At 47.9% G+C, this 18,880-nt stretch overlaps 2 protein-coding genes across 4 annotated transcripts in view; one reads left to right on the top strand and one right to left on the bottom strand.

Moving 5' to 3' along the window:
- LOC144740997 (receptor for retinol uptake stra6-like) overlaps window positions 1-2,554 on the top strand; it is a 28,412-nt gene extending 25,858 nt beyond the window's left edge. For 2 of the 3 annotated variants that reach the window (XM_078623707.1, XM_078623693.1), the window contains exon 20: window positions 562-2,554. In XM_078623707.1, the coding sequence (XP_078479833.1) occupies window positions 562-770 (209 nt within the window). In that variant the 3' untranslated portion in view covers window positions 771-2,554. The remainder of the gene's footprint in view (window positions 1-561) is intronic. The other variant, XM_078623701.1, reaches the window with a different exon arrangement.
- Window positions 2,555-10,728: 8,174 nt separating this feature from the next.
- ISLR2 (immunoglobulin superfamily containing leucine rich repeat 2) lies at window positions 10,729-12,944 on the bottom strand. Its single transcript, XM_078592832.1, has one exon. It carries the CDS (start codon window positions 12,942-12,944, stop codon window positions 10,746-10,748), a length of 2,199 nt encoding a protein of 732 aa, XP_078448958.1. The 3' UTR covers window positions 10,729-10,745.
- Between the last annotated feature and the right edge of the window lie 5,936 nt (window positions 12,945-18,880).

The following is an 18,880-nucleotide window of genomic DNA, read 5'->3' as shown; positions in this document are numbered from 1 at the left end:
GCTGCCTCGCCCTACACCCTCCCCCATTCCCCCCCACAACTTTTACGCTTGGGTTTTCTCAGATTACTTCAGTTTTTCCCACATGTGTAAGCATTTCTTAATTGGCTGAAACCATCTTCACGCATGAGGACTGCAGAGCTTGGAAAATTGTTGGCACCGGATCATCAACGTCCTGGCTGCCTTCCCGCTTGTCTGTGGTTCCTCATACCTCCAAGTCGTTCTTTATCTTTGAGACTAAGTTAAATAATAATAATAATCTCAGCAACAGTGACGTCACGTATCATCAAGTTAAATCACTAGAGGGCACTTTTGGCAGGAAATAGCACTGAAGCAATGCCAAAAAAGTAACGTAAATTTTCGGAACAACGTTTTTTGGGATCATCCGAAATGTCACATTTAGGCCAGGTATTCTGCTTTCTTTTCCTTTGAAATATTAAATCCAAAACATTAAATCCAGAGAACACATCGCTGCAGAAGTGAACGCATCGTCAGCCAAATCCGTGCGCTGACGGTGTGGCGGGGTTGGGGTTGGTGGTGGTGGTGGTTATCTGTCGTCACCAGCAGGAGTGCAGCTGGTGCAGCGCAGGGCTCAGGGCGTGCGGCTGCTCCGAGCCCACCAGAGCCGCAGCCGCTGGCTCGTGGCCTACACCCTCCTGCGCAACCCGTGCCTGCTGCCCCGCAAGAGGACGTCGCCGCCCGCCCAGGGGGCACACAGCACGAACACGAACGGAGGAGGCCTCACGGCAGGCGGCGAAACGGAGAAGATGTGACCACGCCGAGGTCGGCGATGACGCGCGTCCCGTTTGAGTGTTTATAACCGTCAGTAATGTTGGTATTGGCACCGTTCTTATAGCGCGACACGGTGGTATTTGCACCATTCGTACAGCGCTGGGTTATCGTGAAAACATCTTGATTTGAAGCGTTCGTGACTGCAGGAATCCGTACTCTTTGGTTCTTTCGGTAAAGTCACGTGGGTATAAAATAAAATAAATCACAGCGTTTCGGGCGCAACACAAGCGTCCGTCATCATCATGAGGCAGACCATGCTTTATTTTATTTTATACCTACGTGACTTTACCGAAGGAACCAAAGAGTATCATGGATACGTTGGTATTTGTACCATTCTTATAGCATGAAGGCTAACACGGCGGCGCTGTTTCACAGGCGTTTAGTCGACAGTAGTTTCTCAGGAGGACGCGATGCCTGCTATGCGGCTTTACCCAATTCGGCAATTGGCGAGTCATATTTCAAATTTGGCCCGTGACGCTGGCACACGTGACCCACTATTATATAGAATAACGTTACATCATGGGACCTCCTTTGCCAGTATCAAAATATAAGAATAGGTTTTCCCCTTTTTTCTGGCAACAAAAGGAGGTTATTTTTTGACACTGGCAAAGGAGGTCCCATGATGTAGCTGCTCACCCCGAGCTCTCATTACTCTGATAGTGGCATTGTCTTTGTGCTGTGTACGCCTTTTGGCGTCCTCTGGTCTAACACTGTTTGAGACTAGGCTCTAAAGAAAGCTGTTTCTGGTGTGGACCAATCAGTTTCAAAGACAATGCACATACTGTCACAGCATGTTTGTTGTTTGTATTTTCACCACAAGTATATGTGGTTAATGTAGACATGATTCCTTGCAAAAGGTTTCAGTTTGGTGTTTTAATATCTTAACAGCTGTTTTGCTGCCAGAAAAAAGGGGAAACCCTATTCTTATAGAATAACGTTACAGGATCTTTCGCGTCCATTGCTAGTCGAGACTGCGTGCATTTATGGTTAATACACCCGTAGTATTAACCAGGGCGGCCATAGGGCTCGAACCGCAAACCTCTGCAACAAAACGACAAACGCGCTCCCGCTCGGCCACGCCACCGTTACATCATACAGCATCGCTCGCCAATGTATGAGTGTTAGAAGCGGTAGTTTTGTAATTTTCAGTGGCCTTTCTGGACAGAACTACACACCTTGCATGCCTTTCGACGAGATATATAGTGAGTTACAGGGTATATAGAATTAGCCTTGTCGAATTTACGTTACATTACACGGCGTCGTAAATTGTAAATAAATCTTAGGTTGAAGCCACTCTCCCCCCATCACCCCCCCCTCCCCCCTTAACCAGTCTGAATGGACCATCGTGGTGAAATATGGTCAAACAACCTCCATGACCAACGCGGCATGGAGAGGTCCCTATCCAGCAATACATTGTTCCTATTGCTAATTATATAGAATCAGAATGCACATGTAGAAGCTTTAGACACAGCAGGTTAATAATATACGATGGAGTGACAGATTTTGTGCAAGTGCAATTAAACCATATACAAGGTGAATCCATAGCCTAGATTTTACATGAAAGCACGTGTACACAAACAACGGTAATGTGAATCATTGTAACGCCACATGCCTGGATTTTTGTAACTCTCTTAAAATATTCACTGCATTCGTGATTAACACTGCATGAGTTAAAAACAAATATATGAGAAGCTACTAACGCTCCTCAACATATCGGCGTATTAATGGCTTTCCTTGTTATATAAACCGGCGTCGATGACGTGCGCATGGCGAGTCTGTTTGATTTGTATCTGTGTACAAATCCCAACGCCGCTCTCTCCCCCTTAAGGTTTAATTGGTAATCCAAGTCCTTTGATTATAGTCGTAGGTCTGTGTAGGTACATTTAGTTGTCGCATCCATCAGTCTTCTCTTAGAAGACTGAATCGTCACCGTACTCGACTTATTACAATGACGAGCTCGTCCGCAAAGAGATGTTGACGGGGTTTGGCTGCTGGCGCTGACGACAATGGTGTGCCGGATACGTTAGTCGTGTTAACAACAACAACAAATCAAGTTCGTTCAGTTAAAGTTCATTTACGTTATTACGAAAAAAGATTTTGAGAATAACGACGGGGTGTTCGGAGTTGTAGTCGAATGTAGTGGAAATTATGAAACTAAACGAATTAAAAGAAAATTTTTATTTTAACAGGTAAGGCCCATTTAGGTGTATAACTCTGTGTCGGAAGCGACCTGGTCACAAATGATAGCTTAACGAAGTGGCTCATCGTGTGAAAATGTACAGCAGCCAAATACTCTAAACGCGTGATGTTGGATTATAAATGTGGAGGGAAAACGCGCAGGACTCGGAGAAAAATCCACGCGACCACGGGGAGAGAGACATGCAAACTCCAAATATACAGCAGGCGTCAGGGTCGGGATCGGGATCGAACCTACGCACTCCTGCTTACCAGTCGAGGTAGTTAACATCTCACCACCATGCACAGACAATGTACAAAGGTTGAGCAATGACTACTCCAAAACAAGCGCAAGAGAAGATAGACGTTTAGACACGTGGAACCGCTCGTGCCTGGGTGCCTCTCGTTCACAAAGAGGGGCGGTGGGACAGCGCCTTCCCTGACAAAGTGTCGCGCTAATCAGTGTGTCCGACAGCAATCGAAGAAAGGCTGGAAGCCTAAAGCGGAAATTTGCTGAGGTCGTAGTGAAGTGGGTACTGGGTGTGTGGCCGGGTCTTTTTTTTTTTCTGGCCGCTCTCATCCATCAACAGAGCTCATGCAATGATTAAAGCAGCAGAGGGTGGGGTTTTTTTGTGTGTGTGTGCGTTTAGCATTTGCAGAGATGATTGCTAATCGTTCACAACAGCACCATTGCACAATGTAGCTCCCTGAAGCATCATTTTTTTAAAAATCTAAACCAAGTGCAGAAAATGTTACATCGAATATTTGTCATTTGCCAGAGTTTTAATTTGTATGTGCCAAAATAACAAACGGCAAACAGATAAAGCTACTCTCCTTTCACTGTTAATTTTTTTTACAAAATTATTAATGCAAATTTACACGAATGCCGTTTTAATCCTTTGCTGCAAGTGCGGAATATATGCAAACAAAGATCACCCGTATAGCCTTGAACAGACTGTAGGGGAAAGTACTGTTAGCGAGCACCTATTCAGGCCAGTACGGCACACGAGGGGTTGGGTGGCCAGCACCACGACCGGCTGCCTTTGTCTTCCCCAGCGCTAATGTTTACACACCACACCAGCTACTCAATTAAGGCTGAGTCGACCTAGGGAAGGCCCCGGATGTGTTGCAGATATTCATCACCAATGTTGACTGTGAACAGCAATTGAACTCGGTTTCGCCAGGTTCATAGCACAGTGCGCTAACCACTGCACCCCCCCCGCCAGACACAATACATTGCCACACCAAGTCACACATTGGAAATGCAGTGCAATAACGATACTGTACTTGTAAAAATATGTATGTACCATGCTGGCAGTGAGCGTTCATTAGCAAGCTTACAAAATAATTGAAAAAAAGATCTGGGTTTGTGCTAAACAACGAAATCCTTAACACTGGCAGATCATCCAGACATTGAAAGTGTGCAGTGTGAGAAACGTAACACTAATGAGACGAACCAAATTGCATGCAATACTCACTTGCTAAACCATTAGGGGTACATATACTGTACTTTATTTCAATTCAGCTATATAAATTGCCATCAGAAAACATGAATATAACACGAAGAACAATGCACCGTAATATATATTTTGTTAATGAATGTATCAACATTTTGTTTCCCGATCTACTTTTAAAAATGCACACGCTGACAATGTAGTCAAATGAAACAGGATGAATAGAAAATCAACTTAGCTTTGTTGTATTACCACTTAAAGTTGTGTTGCTCCCCATTGTTTATGGACATATGCATGCACTAAACATTGCATGGACCAAAACACACACACGGTGCATAACCAGACGTGCACACACGCACATCATTTACAAAGTACATATACCACTGCCTTGCCTGAACACAACACCCAAACGTGTTGCATTTGAACAAATATTACCATGGATTTCATGTTTAAAAAAAGAACGTTTCATTTTACGCGTTTATTTGCACTTTGTACAAAAGACAAGGTAACATCACGGACATCGAGGCGTCTAAAAGTTAAGACTACACATACACACGCGTTTCATCAATATTGAAAATATCTACCAAAAAAAAATATTTCATCCGGCCTGTTTTAAGCAAGTCGTAACTGGACGGTGTTTGCTCATGAAGGCTGTCGAGCTTGTGAAGGCATCGGCAGCAGAAAGTACCGTGGCCACAATTGCCGTCGAGCGATTCGCGAATTGCTGAATTATCCTACAAAAAGCTGACGACAAAAAAAACAACATCACGTGGAATACGACGATTTCCATCAGATATTCAAAGCGAATCCGGGCTTGAGTTCTGAACAGTCCTTGGAATGGGCGATCAAATCGAATGACGGGAGCGGTCTGAATTAAAGATGTAGATTCCGATAAGGAATTAAAACCAGGTGAGATGCGAGCGGCTTGGAAGCGTTGCGGACAGCCGAAAGGCAGTGCAGCGAAATCAATTTTCTTTGGAACTGCATTCGACCAAGCCGCAACCGAGCAGCGTGGTCAGCGAACACCGGTGAGCCGCACGGCATGGTGGGTGGAGAGCGTTGCCACCAAACCAGGAGTGGAATAGCAACAACAAAAACTATACAGTATATATACATCTTCTTGGTTCTTTCGGTAAAGTCACGTAGAAGGGAAATAATAAAATAATAAAAATAAAACATAATAAAATAATTCTCACGACGTTTCGGCCGCAACGCAAGCAGCCGTCTTCAGGTGGAGAACAGGTCTGTCGAAAAGGCAGAGTTCTCGACAGACCTGTTCTCCACCTGAAGACGGCTGCTTGCGTTGTGGCCGAAACGTCGTGAGAATTATTTTATTATGTTTCATTTTTATTATTTTATTATTTTCCTTCTACGTGACTTTACCGAAAGAACCAAGAAGATGAATCCCTGCAGTCACGAAAGCTTTAAATCGAAATTTATATACACATCCTTAGAATAGTATCCGCATGTCCAAACCCGAGCTATGCATCAATGCTTTCCACGTGTTTGCTGGCCATGGGGTGATTTGTGAAAGCGGTTGCTTGTAAGGCAATTTATTAATGCACTGTGCGGACTACGAAGAGAATGAGCTCTGGTTTCAGCAAGCAACGTGAACAACAATCTTGTAGTGATAGTGTGGTCTCAATGTGTTTTTTTTTCCCCAGGAAGGTCTTGGCCTGGGGATATTAGACTAAAGTCCATTTGGGCACATGGTATACATGGGAGAAAATTTGATTGCACCGAGAAACTCACACACAGAAGACGGGGGGGGGGGGGGTGTGATAGCCCTACTTGCTGTGCTGCCTTCTACTGGACATCATCTCATTCGCCCTCGCCGCGATACTCGCGCGACACCGCAGGCGCACGGTGCATCACCCACCACGCCTGTCACAGCTACGTGTGCCACGTGTGCCACGTGTGCCCCTGTGTCCACCTCGCAGTATACACGTGGAGTTGACCAGCAGGTCGCGTGTATGGGGGGGGGCGAAGGTGTGTGGTTACTTCCACCTCGTATTCTTTGGGTCTTTCGGTAAATTCACGTAGATAGTTAAAAAAAAAAACTACGACGTTTCCATCTACGTGACTTTACCGTAAGACCCAAGGAATATGAATTCCTGCAGTCACGAAAGCTTTAAGTCAAGGTTTTACTTCCACCTCGTTCAAGACGTTGTCTGACCCGCTTTGGAAGAGTAGGTCAAATACCCCCCCCCCCCCGCTCCTTCCTCTCGACTCCGACGGAAATTTGAGAGCGCTCCCTCGTCACCCAATGGTTCTTAACCTTTACTGCAGCCATGCAGCCCTTTGGGTTCTTCATCGTAAACATTTTTAATAATGTTAATAAACATAGGTTTCATGAAACAAAGTAGTTGTACTTACGTGCCCGTGTTCACTGTGTGTTTTCGATGATTTACCTTCTAAAAAAAATAATCTGGCCATGCATGTCACCCCCAGAAAGGGCATCTCGCACCCCCAGTGGGTGCGTGCACCGCAGATTAAGGAGAAGCACTGAGCTTCATCTTCTTGGTTCTTTCGGTAAAGAAAGATTTTATTATTTCCCTTCTACGTGACTTTACCGAAAGAACCAAGAAAATGAATCGCTGCAGTCACGAAAGCTTTAAATCGAAATTTAACCGCCACTACGGGGTGGGATTCCACACAACTTTACGCACAAGTAGTACTAATCGCATATCTGCATTTTCCATAAATATTCTAAATTCCTCTTGATATGCAAATTATTTTGTCAAGGCGCTCTTCGCCCCCTCCATCCCAGCTTAAATAGTCGCTCCAAGCCTGGGGGCTTGTCATTCTGACTGTCTCCTCGACAGACCTGTTCTCCACCTGAGGACGGCTGCTTGCGTTGTGGCCGAAACGTCGTGAGAATTATTTTATTATGTTTTATTTTTATTATTTTATTATTTCCATTCTACGTGACTTTACCGAAAGAACCAAGAAGATGAATCGCTGCAGTCACGAAAGCTTTAAATCGAAATTTAACCACTGAGCTTTCGAGGAAGGTTGTCCCACTCTGGCACGCTGGCCAGGCGAGCACCGTCTTGGAAGAGGTTCGAGAGAACCCCCACACCCGACCACGATACACGCGACCTGCTGCCGGTCACGCAGAACTGCTGCTGCTGCTGCTGCCGCTGTGACCTGCTTCGAATCGAGCGACCCTTCCGCCAGCAGAGTGGCGAGATGAACGGCCACGGCCCCAGTTTGCGGAGTGGGGGGCACGGGGGGTGGGCAGCGGGGGCGGGGGGTCAACCACCCCACCTAAACTGAACGCCTTCACGAATTTATATTCAGCAGTTTACAATTAAGATTAAAACGCAATTATATGCACCCGCGATTCTTATTGTGACGGACAAAACGAAACACCCCCCCCGCCCCGCCAATAGTGAAGTCAAACTCCGCCTATGGATGAACCTTGACCCCTTTTTTTCGTTTGCAATGATCAGCGGGGAATTCGTGTGTCTTCTCCCTCCTGCAAAGGCAGAGCCTTACGAATGGCGAGAGTCGTCGCACGCGTACGGATGTACAAAGCTGTGGATCACAACTGTATGTACAGGTTTGTAAACAAAAAACTTTCACCTCAAGTGAGCTCATAATGAAGGGTTTTTGAGTTAGATCGCGTCAGTATAAATGTGTCGAAACCCTCCACCACCCGACATAGCCAATTAGTAAACAAAACGACGTTACTATTTGGCGTGTTGCCAAAACTATTTGGCGTTTTGTTTAAGTGACAAATCCCTTGTCAATTGGCTGTGTCGGGTGGTGGAGGGTTTCGACACATTTATACTTGGGCGATCGACCCAAAAACTTTTATTATGAATAACATTGGTCGCGAAAGCCTGCCACGTGTTAAACTCTAGCGAGCTGTTGTTGCACATCTGCTGTGCCTCGTATCCCAAGTACGTACTCATACGCAGACGGGTAAAAAGATTTTTTAAAAACCTTGAGTCGAGCCGGATGTTTGCCATCACATGAAATCCATCGTAATAATGAAACCAGGAATAGCATCGATCCTCGCCCCTAGTGTGATTTAAAAAAAAAAACATGCACAAATTATGCGACCGATTTAGTTTACATTGTTTAGTTCGTTTTTGTTTAAATAAAAAAAACACACACCCAGTAAAATACACACGAGAAACAGACGTGTCTAACGAACTTGTACAAATGTTTATAGACTGACGTTATTGTACATGTTTTTCTCAATGTTATGCTTCACAACATAGCATGTTGTTCACTATAGCTTGTCAAGGCATCGAAAGTGCTAATAGGAAAAAAGACATGACACTGAACTGTCGGCTTATATATATACTGTATATATAATCTGCCTTGAATGCACAGAGCCACGTACTTTAACCGAAAAACGGATGACATCTAGAGCACAGCGCAATTCGAAACAAGCAACGCCAGTCAACCCTGTGTTGAGTGTTTCACGAATGTCACTCCGAGACTACGTTGCGTACATCGCTAAAGCCACAGCGTTAAGCTACGTTACAGACCAAGGGATTCATTTCAACCGGGGCTGAGCTCTGGAAAATAACCCCCCACCCCCTCCCCTCCGCCCTGTTGTCGAGGTAATGGCAGGGTTGTAGGTAGAGGGGAAGGGCGAAAATTATTCCATGATGAATTAAATATTTCCAAACGACAGCCGCGCACACTTAACTACACAGGGAGCGTTCAATAGACGGCCACGGCATCTCGCGCTTTCAGATGCGCTTCTGCGGCCGTCTGGAACGCTCTTCCTTCCGATATTAGGAAGCCACTGGAGCTATGCACTATTAAATGATCGAGATTGAAAACTCATTTATTTTGAACTGCTGTTTAGGTTTGGTTTGTTGTCCCTCCATCGCACCTACGTACGGTGGAAGGTTGGCTACGTACGGTGCGAAAGAAGTTCAACAAATACGTTCCGTCACATCCGCTGGAAAATACAAGTGGCAAAAACACAGAAATCTTCAGCATGTGTGTCCATACTCTTTATTTTACACCTACGTGACTTTACCGAAGGAACCAAAGAGTATGGATCTCTGCAGTCACGAAAGCTTCAAATCAAGATCATATGTGTCCATTGGACAAAAAACTGAAATCTGATTTAGGTAGTAAAAAAAGACACGGACGCTTTTGCGACATGACTGCCACGCGTAGCAAACTGGCGAAGAACCGCGCTGTTGTTCATGGCAGGTAAAGTGATCGGTGCGTGCCTTGATTGGGTCGTGATCGACATGCAACGAGAGGCGGTTTGTGCCCCCAATGCACACAATCCAGCCAGACCACAAGTACTCTTTAAAAACAGGTCAAGAACTCAGCATCAACCCATGAGTTTAGTTTTGTTACTGTCGCTTACACCTCTTATAACTAGGCTGTAACGTATACCCTTCAATAGCAATGCGTTTGGATGGAGCGGTGGCGCAGTGGTTTGGTTAGCGCGCAACGCTGTGAAACTCGACCGCCCGAGGTCGATTGTCGACCTCACGTCCGAACGACATCGATGACGAGCGTTAGCGGAACCGGTCCTCGACCCGCTCACCCAGAAGAGGATTGGCAGAGGGCTTCACCGCACATTCATTCAAATTGAAGTGGACTACGAATTGAAACGCGTGATGTCGCCTCGATGCACCCGAGTGTGTGGGGTGTGTCGCGTCGCGCCGCTGCCGAATCGGCCCGAGTCGTATGATTATTATTATTCTATCGCTTTGCTCACCCCTTGGTGTTTTGGTTACATCTGTGCCGTCTACGAGGGTTGATATGGGCTGGGGGGGGGGGGGGGGTGTACAGCCACTACATACACTCGAATTATCGTCACCTTTTGAGACACATGGCAAAGCCGATTGATACATACTCTTTGGTTCTTTCGGTAAAGTCACGTATTTTATTTTATTTTATACCTACGTGACTTTACCGAAAGAACCAAAGTGTATGGATTCCTTCAGTCACGAAAGGTTCAAATCCGATTGATAAAGTAAACAGCGCCCAAGTATGTGGTGTATATATGTATGCGTATCTTAAGTTGAATACCGTAAAGGACACAAACAAAAAAGTGTTTGTTTGCTTAAAAAGACCATTCGCGCGATCTTAAACAACAACAACAACATCAGAGGGGAACCAGAGCGGAGACGGTCGGGTCAGCGGCGTAGCTACCATCGAGTGTGCCGGCGGTGCAACTGCACACGGGCCCTATGGTGGAGGGGCGGAGGTGCCCATGCGTCGGATGAACGAGGGGTAAATATTGAACAGGGGGCTCTCCCCCCCCCCCCATTTCTTTCCTCTGCACCACGGCCCCAATGCCCAACCGCGCTACGCCACCGAGTCGCCTCTCGCGTCTCAGCGAGCCGGGTGCTTGTAGTTGCCGTTGATCTCCTGCGCGATGTTCACGGCCTCGGCGCCCAGCGGGAGGCGATCGCTGCACTCCGACTCGAGGTCGAACTGGACGGCGTCGTCTTTGCACCCCGCGGGCGCGATGGACGCCTCCTCCTCGCTGGGCTGGAGGCTCGCGTGGTCGCCCACTTCCCCGATGGAGTCGCACATCGAGTCCCGCTGCGCGCAGTGCACGACCCGCTGGTCGCCGGCCACCACCCGCGCGGCCGCCTGCGCCACGCCGCCTACGTTGCCCGTCTTCTCCTGCTGCTGCTGCTGCGGCTTCTCCATGGGCTTGTACGTCTTGGCGCGGTACTGGTAGACCAGGTGGCAGCAGGCGGCGCCCAGCAGCGGGATGGTGGCGAGGCCCAGCAGGAAGGAGCTCACCACCACCATGATGAGCAGCGACGGGATGCGCTTGCGCGTCTCGAAGGGCACCTGCACTTCGCACGACTGTCCGGCGTGGCTCAGGCACAGCGTGTACTGCGTGCCGGGCTTGAGGCCGTGGAAGCGGTAGAAGTGCACCTCGCTCTGCACCAGCGACCACTGCACGGGCGACGAGTCAGGCGCGTCGCCCGTGCACAGGTACATCATCTCGAATTTCGCCGCGGCACCCAGGTTGCCGTTCGCCTGCTGCTGCTGCTGTTGCTGCTGCTGCTTGAGGGCCGACCACCCCCTGTCGCCCTGGCGCACAGGCAGCGCGCGCTTGGTGTCGCCGCCGCGCGGCACCGGGGTGAGCTGGACACGCGCGTCCGTGTCGGACACCTCGAGGGCGATCACCCCGAACTCGAAGCGGTGCCGCTGCTCGTAGCCAAACGCCGGCACGGGGGTCCCATTCAGCGCCTGCTCGAGCGGGGAACCCCCCGCGTGCTTGAGCGCGCACGCCGTGTTCACCGGGGTCGGGAAGGGCGCGCCGTGTTCGTTATAGTCGTAGTCGTCGTCGCTGTCGCCGTGGGCGGACACGTCGTTCCTCTCGACGAAGCCGCCGGCGCGATCCTTCCCGGCGCCTTTCTTGTCGGTGATGCTCGCTTGAGACGAGGCGTACTTCCGTTTCTTCGACGTTCCCGGGACGAGGAGCGGGTTGACTTTGGCCTTGCCGCGCTCGTAGCCGCCGCGCTGCGCCAGCCTGATCCGAGCGCTCGCCGAGCTCTCCCCCATGTCGTTGGTCGCCACGCAGGTGTAGGCGCCTTCCTCGCTCTCGCTCAACTGCGGGATGAGCAGCGTCCCGTTCCTGAAGGCCATCACGCGCTTGTCCAGCACGTCGTTGGTCTCGACGGCCGCTTCCTCGGGGACCTTTTCCTCGTCGAAGACCCCCAGGTCGACTTCGCCACCGTCCTTGCGCAGCTTCCACGAGACGGTGGGCGCGGGGAGGCCATCGGCCTGGCAATCGAGGACCACGGCGAAGTCCGGGTAGAGGCGAGTCTCGCGCACGTCCGGGCTGCTTGTGAGCCGCACGGTGGGAGCCACGCACTCGACGTCGGGCATCTGCTGCACGGCTTGCCCCTTCAGCTCGTCCGGCTCGGCGCACGCGATCTTCTCCTTGCTGGGGATGTCGATCGAGGTGGTGTTGAGCCACGCCGGAAGCCAGCGCGCCTTGCACGAGCACCGCAGGGGGTTCTCGTAGAGAAGCAGGTGCGAAAGGGCGTGCAGGTTCTCAAAGGTGCCTTCCTCGATGGTGGCGAACAGGTTGTGGTGGAGACGCAGCGATCGCAGGTCGGTCAGCGTCTCGAATGCGTCGCGAGGAAGGCGCGCCAGATTGTTGTTGTTCAGCTTGAGCACCTGGAGGGCCGTCAGGTTGCGCAGGTCCTCCCACGAGAAGTCGGCCAGCTGGTTGTTGCTCAGGTCGAGGTTGCGCAGCTGCACCAGGCCGGCCAGGGTACCCTTCTCGATGCTCACCAGCTCGTTGTGGGACAGCCACAGGGAACTCATGAGCGGAATCTCCTCGAAGGCGTCTCGTGATAGGCTACGCAGGCGGTTCGCGGATAAGCTGAGCGAGGTTATGTTCGCGGGCAGCCCCTTGGGCACCGTCTCCAGCTGCTTGTAGGCGCAGTTGGCGATTTGGTGCACGAACTTGTCCAGGCATTTGCAGGGCTCCGGGCAAGCGGTGGCCGAGCGCAACGAGGCGATGCAGCCGAAGACCAGGATGATCAGGCGCACACGCACCATCTTGTTTGCGCTCTACAAACCACAAAACACGGCACTTACACACCGCGCACAACGCGTGCTGTTTAACACACTCGTAACATGTCTTTATAGACAAAGATAACAACTACATTTTAGAGCCGGAACGCACGCACGTTGTAATGATGAAGTCGTTACTCTATTTGCAAGACAATATACTTGAATTCGTGGACCGGTGGCGCAGGGCTTAACGCACTACGCCCACGAACTCGACCACCTGAGGTTGATTTCTGTCCATGGCTAATACCAGCGGCCAGTGATGGTTGAATCGGATCTGTACACCCCCCCCCCCATCCCCGATTCATGAACCGGCACTAAGCAGCGTGGTCAAGTATGGTCAAACAACCCCTGTGAGCGACGCAAAAAATGGGGAAGAAGCCTTCGTGCATTACTGAATTGAAACATTCTACAATTATATTATAATACTTGAATATGTATTTTACTCATTAAGATGAGTAATATAGCCTTACATTGTATAATAACGTTGGTGTTTATTACATAAGTCTTACATGGGGTTTCACTTATTATGTTAAACGTGGCGTAATTACGGCGAGGCTTACATTACCGTGTATTTTAATAGCCCAATTTAAAGAAACACACACAATTCACAACGCACGCATATTTCACGAATCCTATGCAATGTTCCATCGAGAATTCAGAGGCACGGAGAAGCCAAAGCTCACCGTCCCTCGTACGCCAGCCTGAACAAGCGTGAGCCTTGATCATTCGGAAAGTTGTTGAGTTTTATACATTTCATTTTTTATTTTAAAAATGATTTAGAGGAAGGAAAGAATAACAAAAAAAAACAATGTGAATTGTCACTTAGCAGAAGAGAAATGCTCCAAAGTGGAATGCGTTAAATTTGTTCGGAATGCGCATCTTAAATTTCGATGTTTTTTTTCAGAAACATCAAAGACAACGGAAAAAAGCATAAAAAAGAACGTGCAATATTTTACATTATGAAGCAGCTAACACGTTATAGATCCATACGCGTATAGAATCCGCATTCCATACGCGTATTTATTTGCCAAAGATCACCACATTTTGGTTAAAGCGACTAACTAAAGCTCAGAAATAAAGTGTTTTTTTTATCTATAACGGCGTATAAATGCATCTGCATCTCACAACTGGATTCTTGATACAACGAGGGTGGTACATTTGCACGTAAAAAAAAACGGCCGAATCGCTTCGTCTTGCCGATTTGGTCAATTCTATTGATAAATCGTGCAGTTTTCACCATAAAAATAGAGAAAGGTAAAATTGTCTAACACTTGCATGTAGGACAACACTTGTTTGTGTGCAAAGCCACGGCTATTGTAATTGCAGCTATTCTAATGAAGACCAGCGCGGCCAATGTGTAAAAAGTAACATTCATAGACGCTATGTGTTCTGTTTCAAAAGCGGCTGTCTTTCACTTGCACAGAGATCTATTTAAAGCGTATGCAATTCACTTTCGTTTGCACATATTTAATTAGTGAATTGCAATATTCGTTTGCAATAACTAAAATCCTGTGTATAGAGGGGTTATGGTTTAAGGGCAGTGCAATACGAAACGCAATATAATGCTGCCGAGGTCGGTTCATGACATCATAACGTTATGGAATTCCTTTAAATGTATTTTGGAAAGTGGTTTTGGCTTCAGCATTTTTACGAATTAATATCGTTCGTTTGGTTAGGAATAAGGCACCACATTCAATGGAAGCTCGTACTGCATGCCTTGAATGGGACCTCTGGTTCAGCACCGTGTCGCTGTCCAGGGTGCTGACGTTACATAATCCGCAGCGCTGCTAAAGCCACGCCTTACTTTACAACTATTAAACTAATATTAAACAAAAACACACATTTTTAAATAATAGCGTAACATTGCCTTTTACTTATTCTTGTAATATTCCTCCACCCCCCCGACCCCCTGCGTCGCCTTCAGCCTCGATGTGAAAACGTTTGCAACACGAATGACTTCAATGTCACATTGCAAAGATGTCAACGCGCGGAGGCAAATTGTCCGTGGACGCAACGTTGTTGTGCGCTACACAATCTGTCGACAGCCGACACCGTATCTGAGCGCATGCTTCATTCACCACAAACAGACGTCTTTAAGTGCACATTTATATATTAAAAAAACACAAATGCTCGACCCTTGTTGTTACGTAGAGGCTGGAGGAGCTCAGCAAATCGCACGCGACGAGCTGTTGAGCCAAAATCATGCGACGAGCGATATAAAGTCTATAGCCACAATTAGTGCACACAACGTGTATACAAGCGCTTTGAGACGTGGCTTACACAACTCGCATAGATGTTGGGTGATGACCACCTTTAGAGATTAAGCGTTAACGTCATAGAACACACACACAGATGACTGCATGAATCAACGAGCGACTGTCTTAATACACGTGTACTCGGCTGCGGACGAGATTGTCCAAACTTAGTATCGTAGAAATCAGGGTGGGTAAATAAATCTGCTCGGGCGTTTCCCCATAATTCTTACCTCGACTGCGCAGAACCTCGACCACAGGAACCGATCAGTTGTTGTCAGAGCAGCTCATGACTTGCTGCTTATTCACTTCAAACGAGAAGCGCGCGATCGATTACCGAATCAGCAATCAAACGCGTTTTACCCCAATCCTAAAACATTCCGTAAGTGTCGGCAGATTTTATTTATTTGTATTTTTCATTTAGTTTTCTTTATTTCAACGAAGGGGGCTCCAGGCGACGCGGGCTGTCTTCCCTCAAAAGAAGCTCATAGAAGGAGGGGAAGGCAGAGGAGGGGGTGGCGGCACTGCAGGAGGAGGAGGGAGAGGAGGAGGAGGAGGTGCGGTGATGTGGGTGGGCGTGCAGGACGACGAGTTGAGAGCCTCTCCCCGCATGTTGAGCGCCACGCTTCCGCACGCACATTTGGCGGCGGTCGGAATGAGAATTTGACGGCGAACAGCGCGGACGCGATCTACAGGTTGACGAGCGGCGTTACGGCTGCGGGTCGCGGCGCAACAACCACGAGTAGCGAAAAAGCCAGGGACGTCGGAGAGCTATAACGCGCACCATGCATCGCACACAGATACATTAGGGCACATACTATTACGTAGTTTAGATCGCTGGGCTTTCTTTCACCAAGCGATCGCGCGTCCCAACACCGATTCCTAAAACGGGCGTGGTGGTGGTGCCCGCGTTCTCTATCGGGGGGGTTGGTGGATCACGCAAAGATCATCGTGTACGCGGCAAGCCGCCTGCCTCCAGGTGCCCCGTAGAAGTCAGTACGACCAGCGGAGGGAAGACCTATTTGTTTGGATTTCGGGGCGTCCCCCCCCCCCCTGCTATTGTATGAGGCTTCTCCAGGTGTGCCGCTTACTCCCGGGCGTAAATCCATCAATAGAAAAGGAATTCGCAAAAAAACACGTTAAGCAGGACCCCACCCCCCCCCCCCCCTTGGAGCCGGTCGTGAGGCTTTCTTGGATAGGTTAAAATATTTGTATTCTAAGCGTAACCATGAACCTTTTCTCTACCCGACACGGTTAGATATTATTACGTGTTTTTCTTTCAATTCTCACGCATTGGCGGTTCGCATTTTGGAAGCCGTTCATAGTTCACTATTAAATAAATGTATTGTAATGAAGAACGTATTAATAGTCTCACATTTTCTGACTATATAGTTTAACCAATGAAAATTTACCACGAGGAATGGTTCTTCAATTTAACAAAAGTGCAACGGCTTCGTTCCAGCGTTATTCAATCCACACGTTCTCTCAGCTTCACACAACAAAAATAACGGTTAGTGTTTGCAATAAGTACCACGATTATGATATTAAGTTTAATCGGTCATTATCTGCCGTCTCTATACACCATCGGAAGCCACAATTGCTTAAATGGCACTTTGGCGAATGGCCATAATTTTAGCTCAGGACAGTTTTACACACACACACACACCCTGGATACCATTTGCACTGGATGACTACATTAGTGCTGCTATATTCACACGCCGAACGACAGCGATAGGACTAAATATAGTTAGGAGGAAGTGTAAATGTTTTCTTTCTACACCACCCATAACCGGATGCTCTCTACTCTTGCCAATTACATCAGAGGCCAAGTACCTAATCGCCCCTGGGTTGCTCGATTATGTACAACATTTACAGTCGACGGTGTAATTTGGATGCACATTAAAGATTGAGTACAGACACACGCCGCGTGATCAACGTTGTGCAACTGTCATTTTAAAGCACTCAAAGTCTGAAAGAAAGAAGCAATAATTGAAGGCAACGCGGCTCTCTATGTAATTGTTTCACACGCAGCGTTGTCGCAGTCGCTTGCATCCCAAGTGAGGTTGCCCGGCTTTGGTTGCGCCTTTGTAGAAATCCTTCTCCCGATCTTTCGCCACGCGCTACTGCGGGCATCGTTTCTCCTTCCTTTCCTATGGGAGGGTGGAAGTAGCTACATTTCTCGCGTGTATTATCGAGGTATTTAAATGTCATTCAAACGGAGTCGCGGGCCGTGCTGCATCGTGGGATTGATGGTCTGTCTCTGGTGACCGCAGCAGTCACATTGCGGATTATTCTTCGTTTTCCTTTGATGGAGGAGGTGACCGCGTCTGCCGTGCCCCAGCAACGTTTTCTTCTCTCCCGAAGCTGCCATAATTGGATGGTTATATAGCGCTGTGTTGATGTAGCCAAAACAATTGTAACACTCTTTCAGAAGTGGCGAGCCAGTTCACGCGCAGTTCATTCCCACAACCAACCTTGTCCCAACGACGAGCAACAACGAAGCATGCCGGCACGTCTCATATCAAGTTGATGGTCAGTCTCACGACATCATAGAAAAAGTATTAAGTAGCAATTTTACGCATATCTCAATTGCAAAATCGAATGAGAAAATTATTCGCAACCAAATGAGAAAAATGCATAGCCGTTCTATGTAACTGTGCACTAACCAAGTTACTTTTGGAGGAGAAAAATGCCAATGGGCCTCAAATGGTTAAAGGTCATCGGGAGAGAATAATTATCGGCATTAACAGTGCGTTGAGGTTGCCAAAATTCGTGAACTCTGACTCGTACTCCCTTCACGTCTCCCATGACGGAACAGCGCTTTCGTATTCCAAAAAACAATGCACTTTAAAATAAGCGTCGTCGTCACGGTAGACGTCATACTTTACATACCATATGTTTGTGTTTAGTGACGCGTGTCAACCCACTGCTGGATTAAATGTATCTCCTCGTCGTGTCGGCTCTGTGAGATTTCTTTTTTTGTTTGTTTGTACACATACTTCACCTCTTTCAGGTGCTCTCTACAGCTCACTCGTGGGAGGTTCTTCCTCCAGCAGCGGCATTCGCGTGCAGTTGCAGGGCTGCACCTTTGCCAACCACCTTAGGGTCTTCTATATCATTAAGTCGATGTGCAATACAATGCACTTGGCGAATTCACGTCATATGCATCCTGTATAAAAACTATATGTAATAAATAAAACAGGGCATGAAAATTCACGTCATTTCCTCTCCATAAACCCCACTTGATGTTAAAACCGGCGCTTATAGCACGCTTGCTCAAAAGCGCCCCATTCCGTATTGAGCGGTGATATGCAAATAAATTTGACATCGCTGGAAAATCATTTGCTCAGCCATAAACCATACACACACTTTTACATCCAGTCAAGAACACACAAATACGCACACGCGCACAGCCTCTTTCACACAGACCACTGACCATGACGTGGGTCTGAATAAATCGGGGACAGACAACTTAACGATTCGATAAATAAAATGTAAAATAAAAATGTATGGGGCAATTGACATATGCATAGGCCTACCGCCTAAAGCACACGGGCACCGACATTTCGCGTGAAGGGGATGCAACTGCTCCAGAGATCACGGACCGCAAAGCGTATCTGCGCGAGACTGGGGCAGAACGACGTCCAATAAACATTTTTTTAAAACAAC

The sequence above is a fragment of the Lampetra planeri genome, chromosome 3 (genome assembly GCF_965212315.1).
Source record: "Lampetra planeri chromosome 3, kcLamPlan1.2.h2, whole genome shotgun sequence".
NCBI classification, from domain to species: Eukaryota; Metazoa; Chordata; class Hyperoartia; order Petromyzontiformes; family Petromyzontidae; genus Lampetra; species Lampetra planeri.
This window is presented reverse-complemented; position numbering and strand designations above follow the sequence as displayed.

What these genes read in the sequence shown, in the direction of transcription:
- ISLR2 (XM_078592832.1), bottom strand. Translation starts at nt 12,944, where the DNA reads ATGGTGCGTGTGCGCCTGATCATCCTGGTCTTCGGCTGCATCGCCTCG.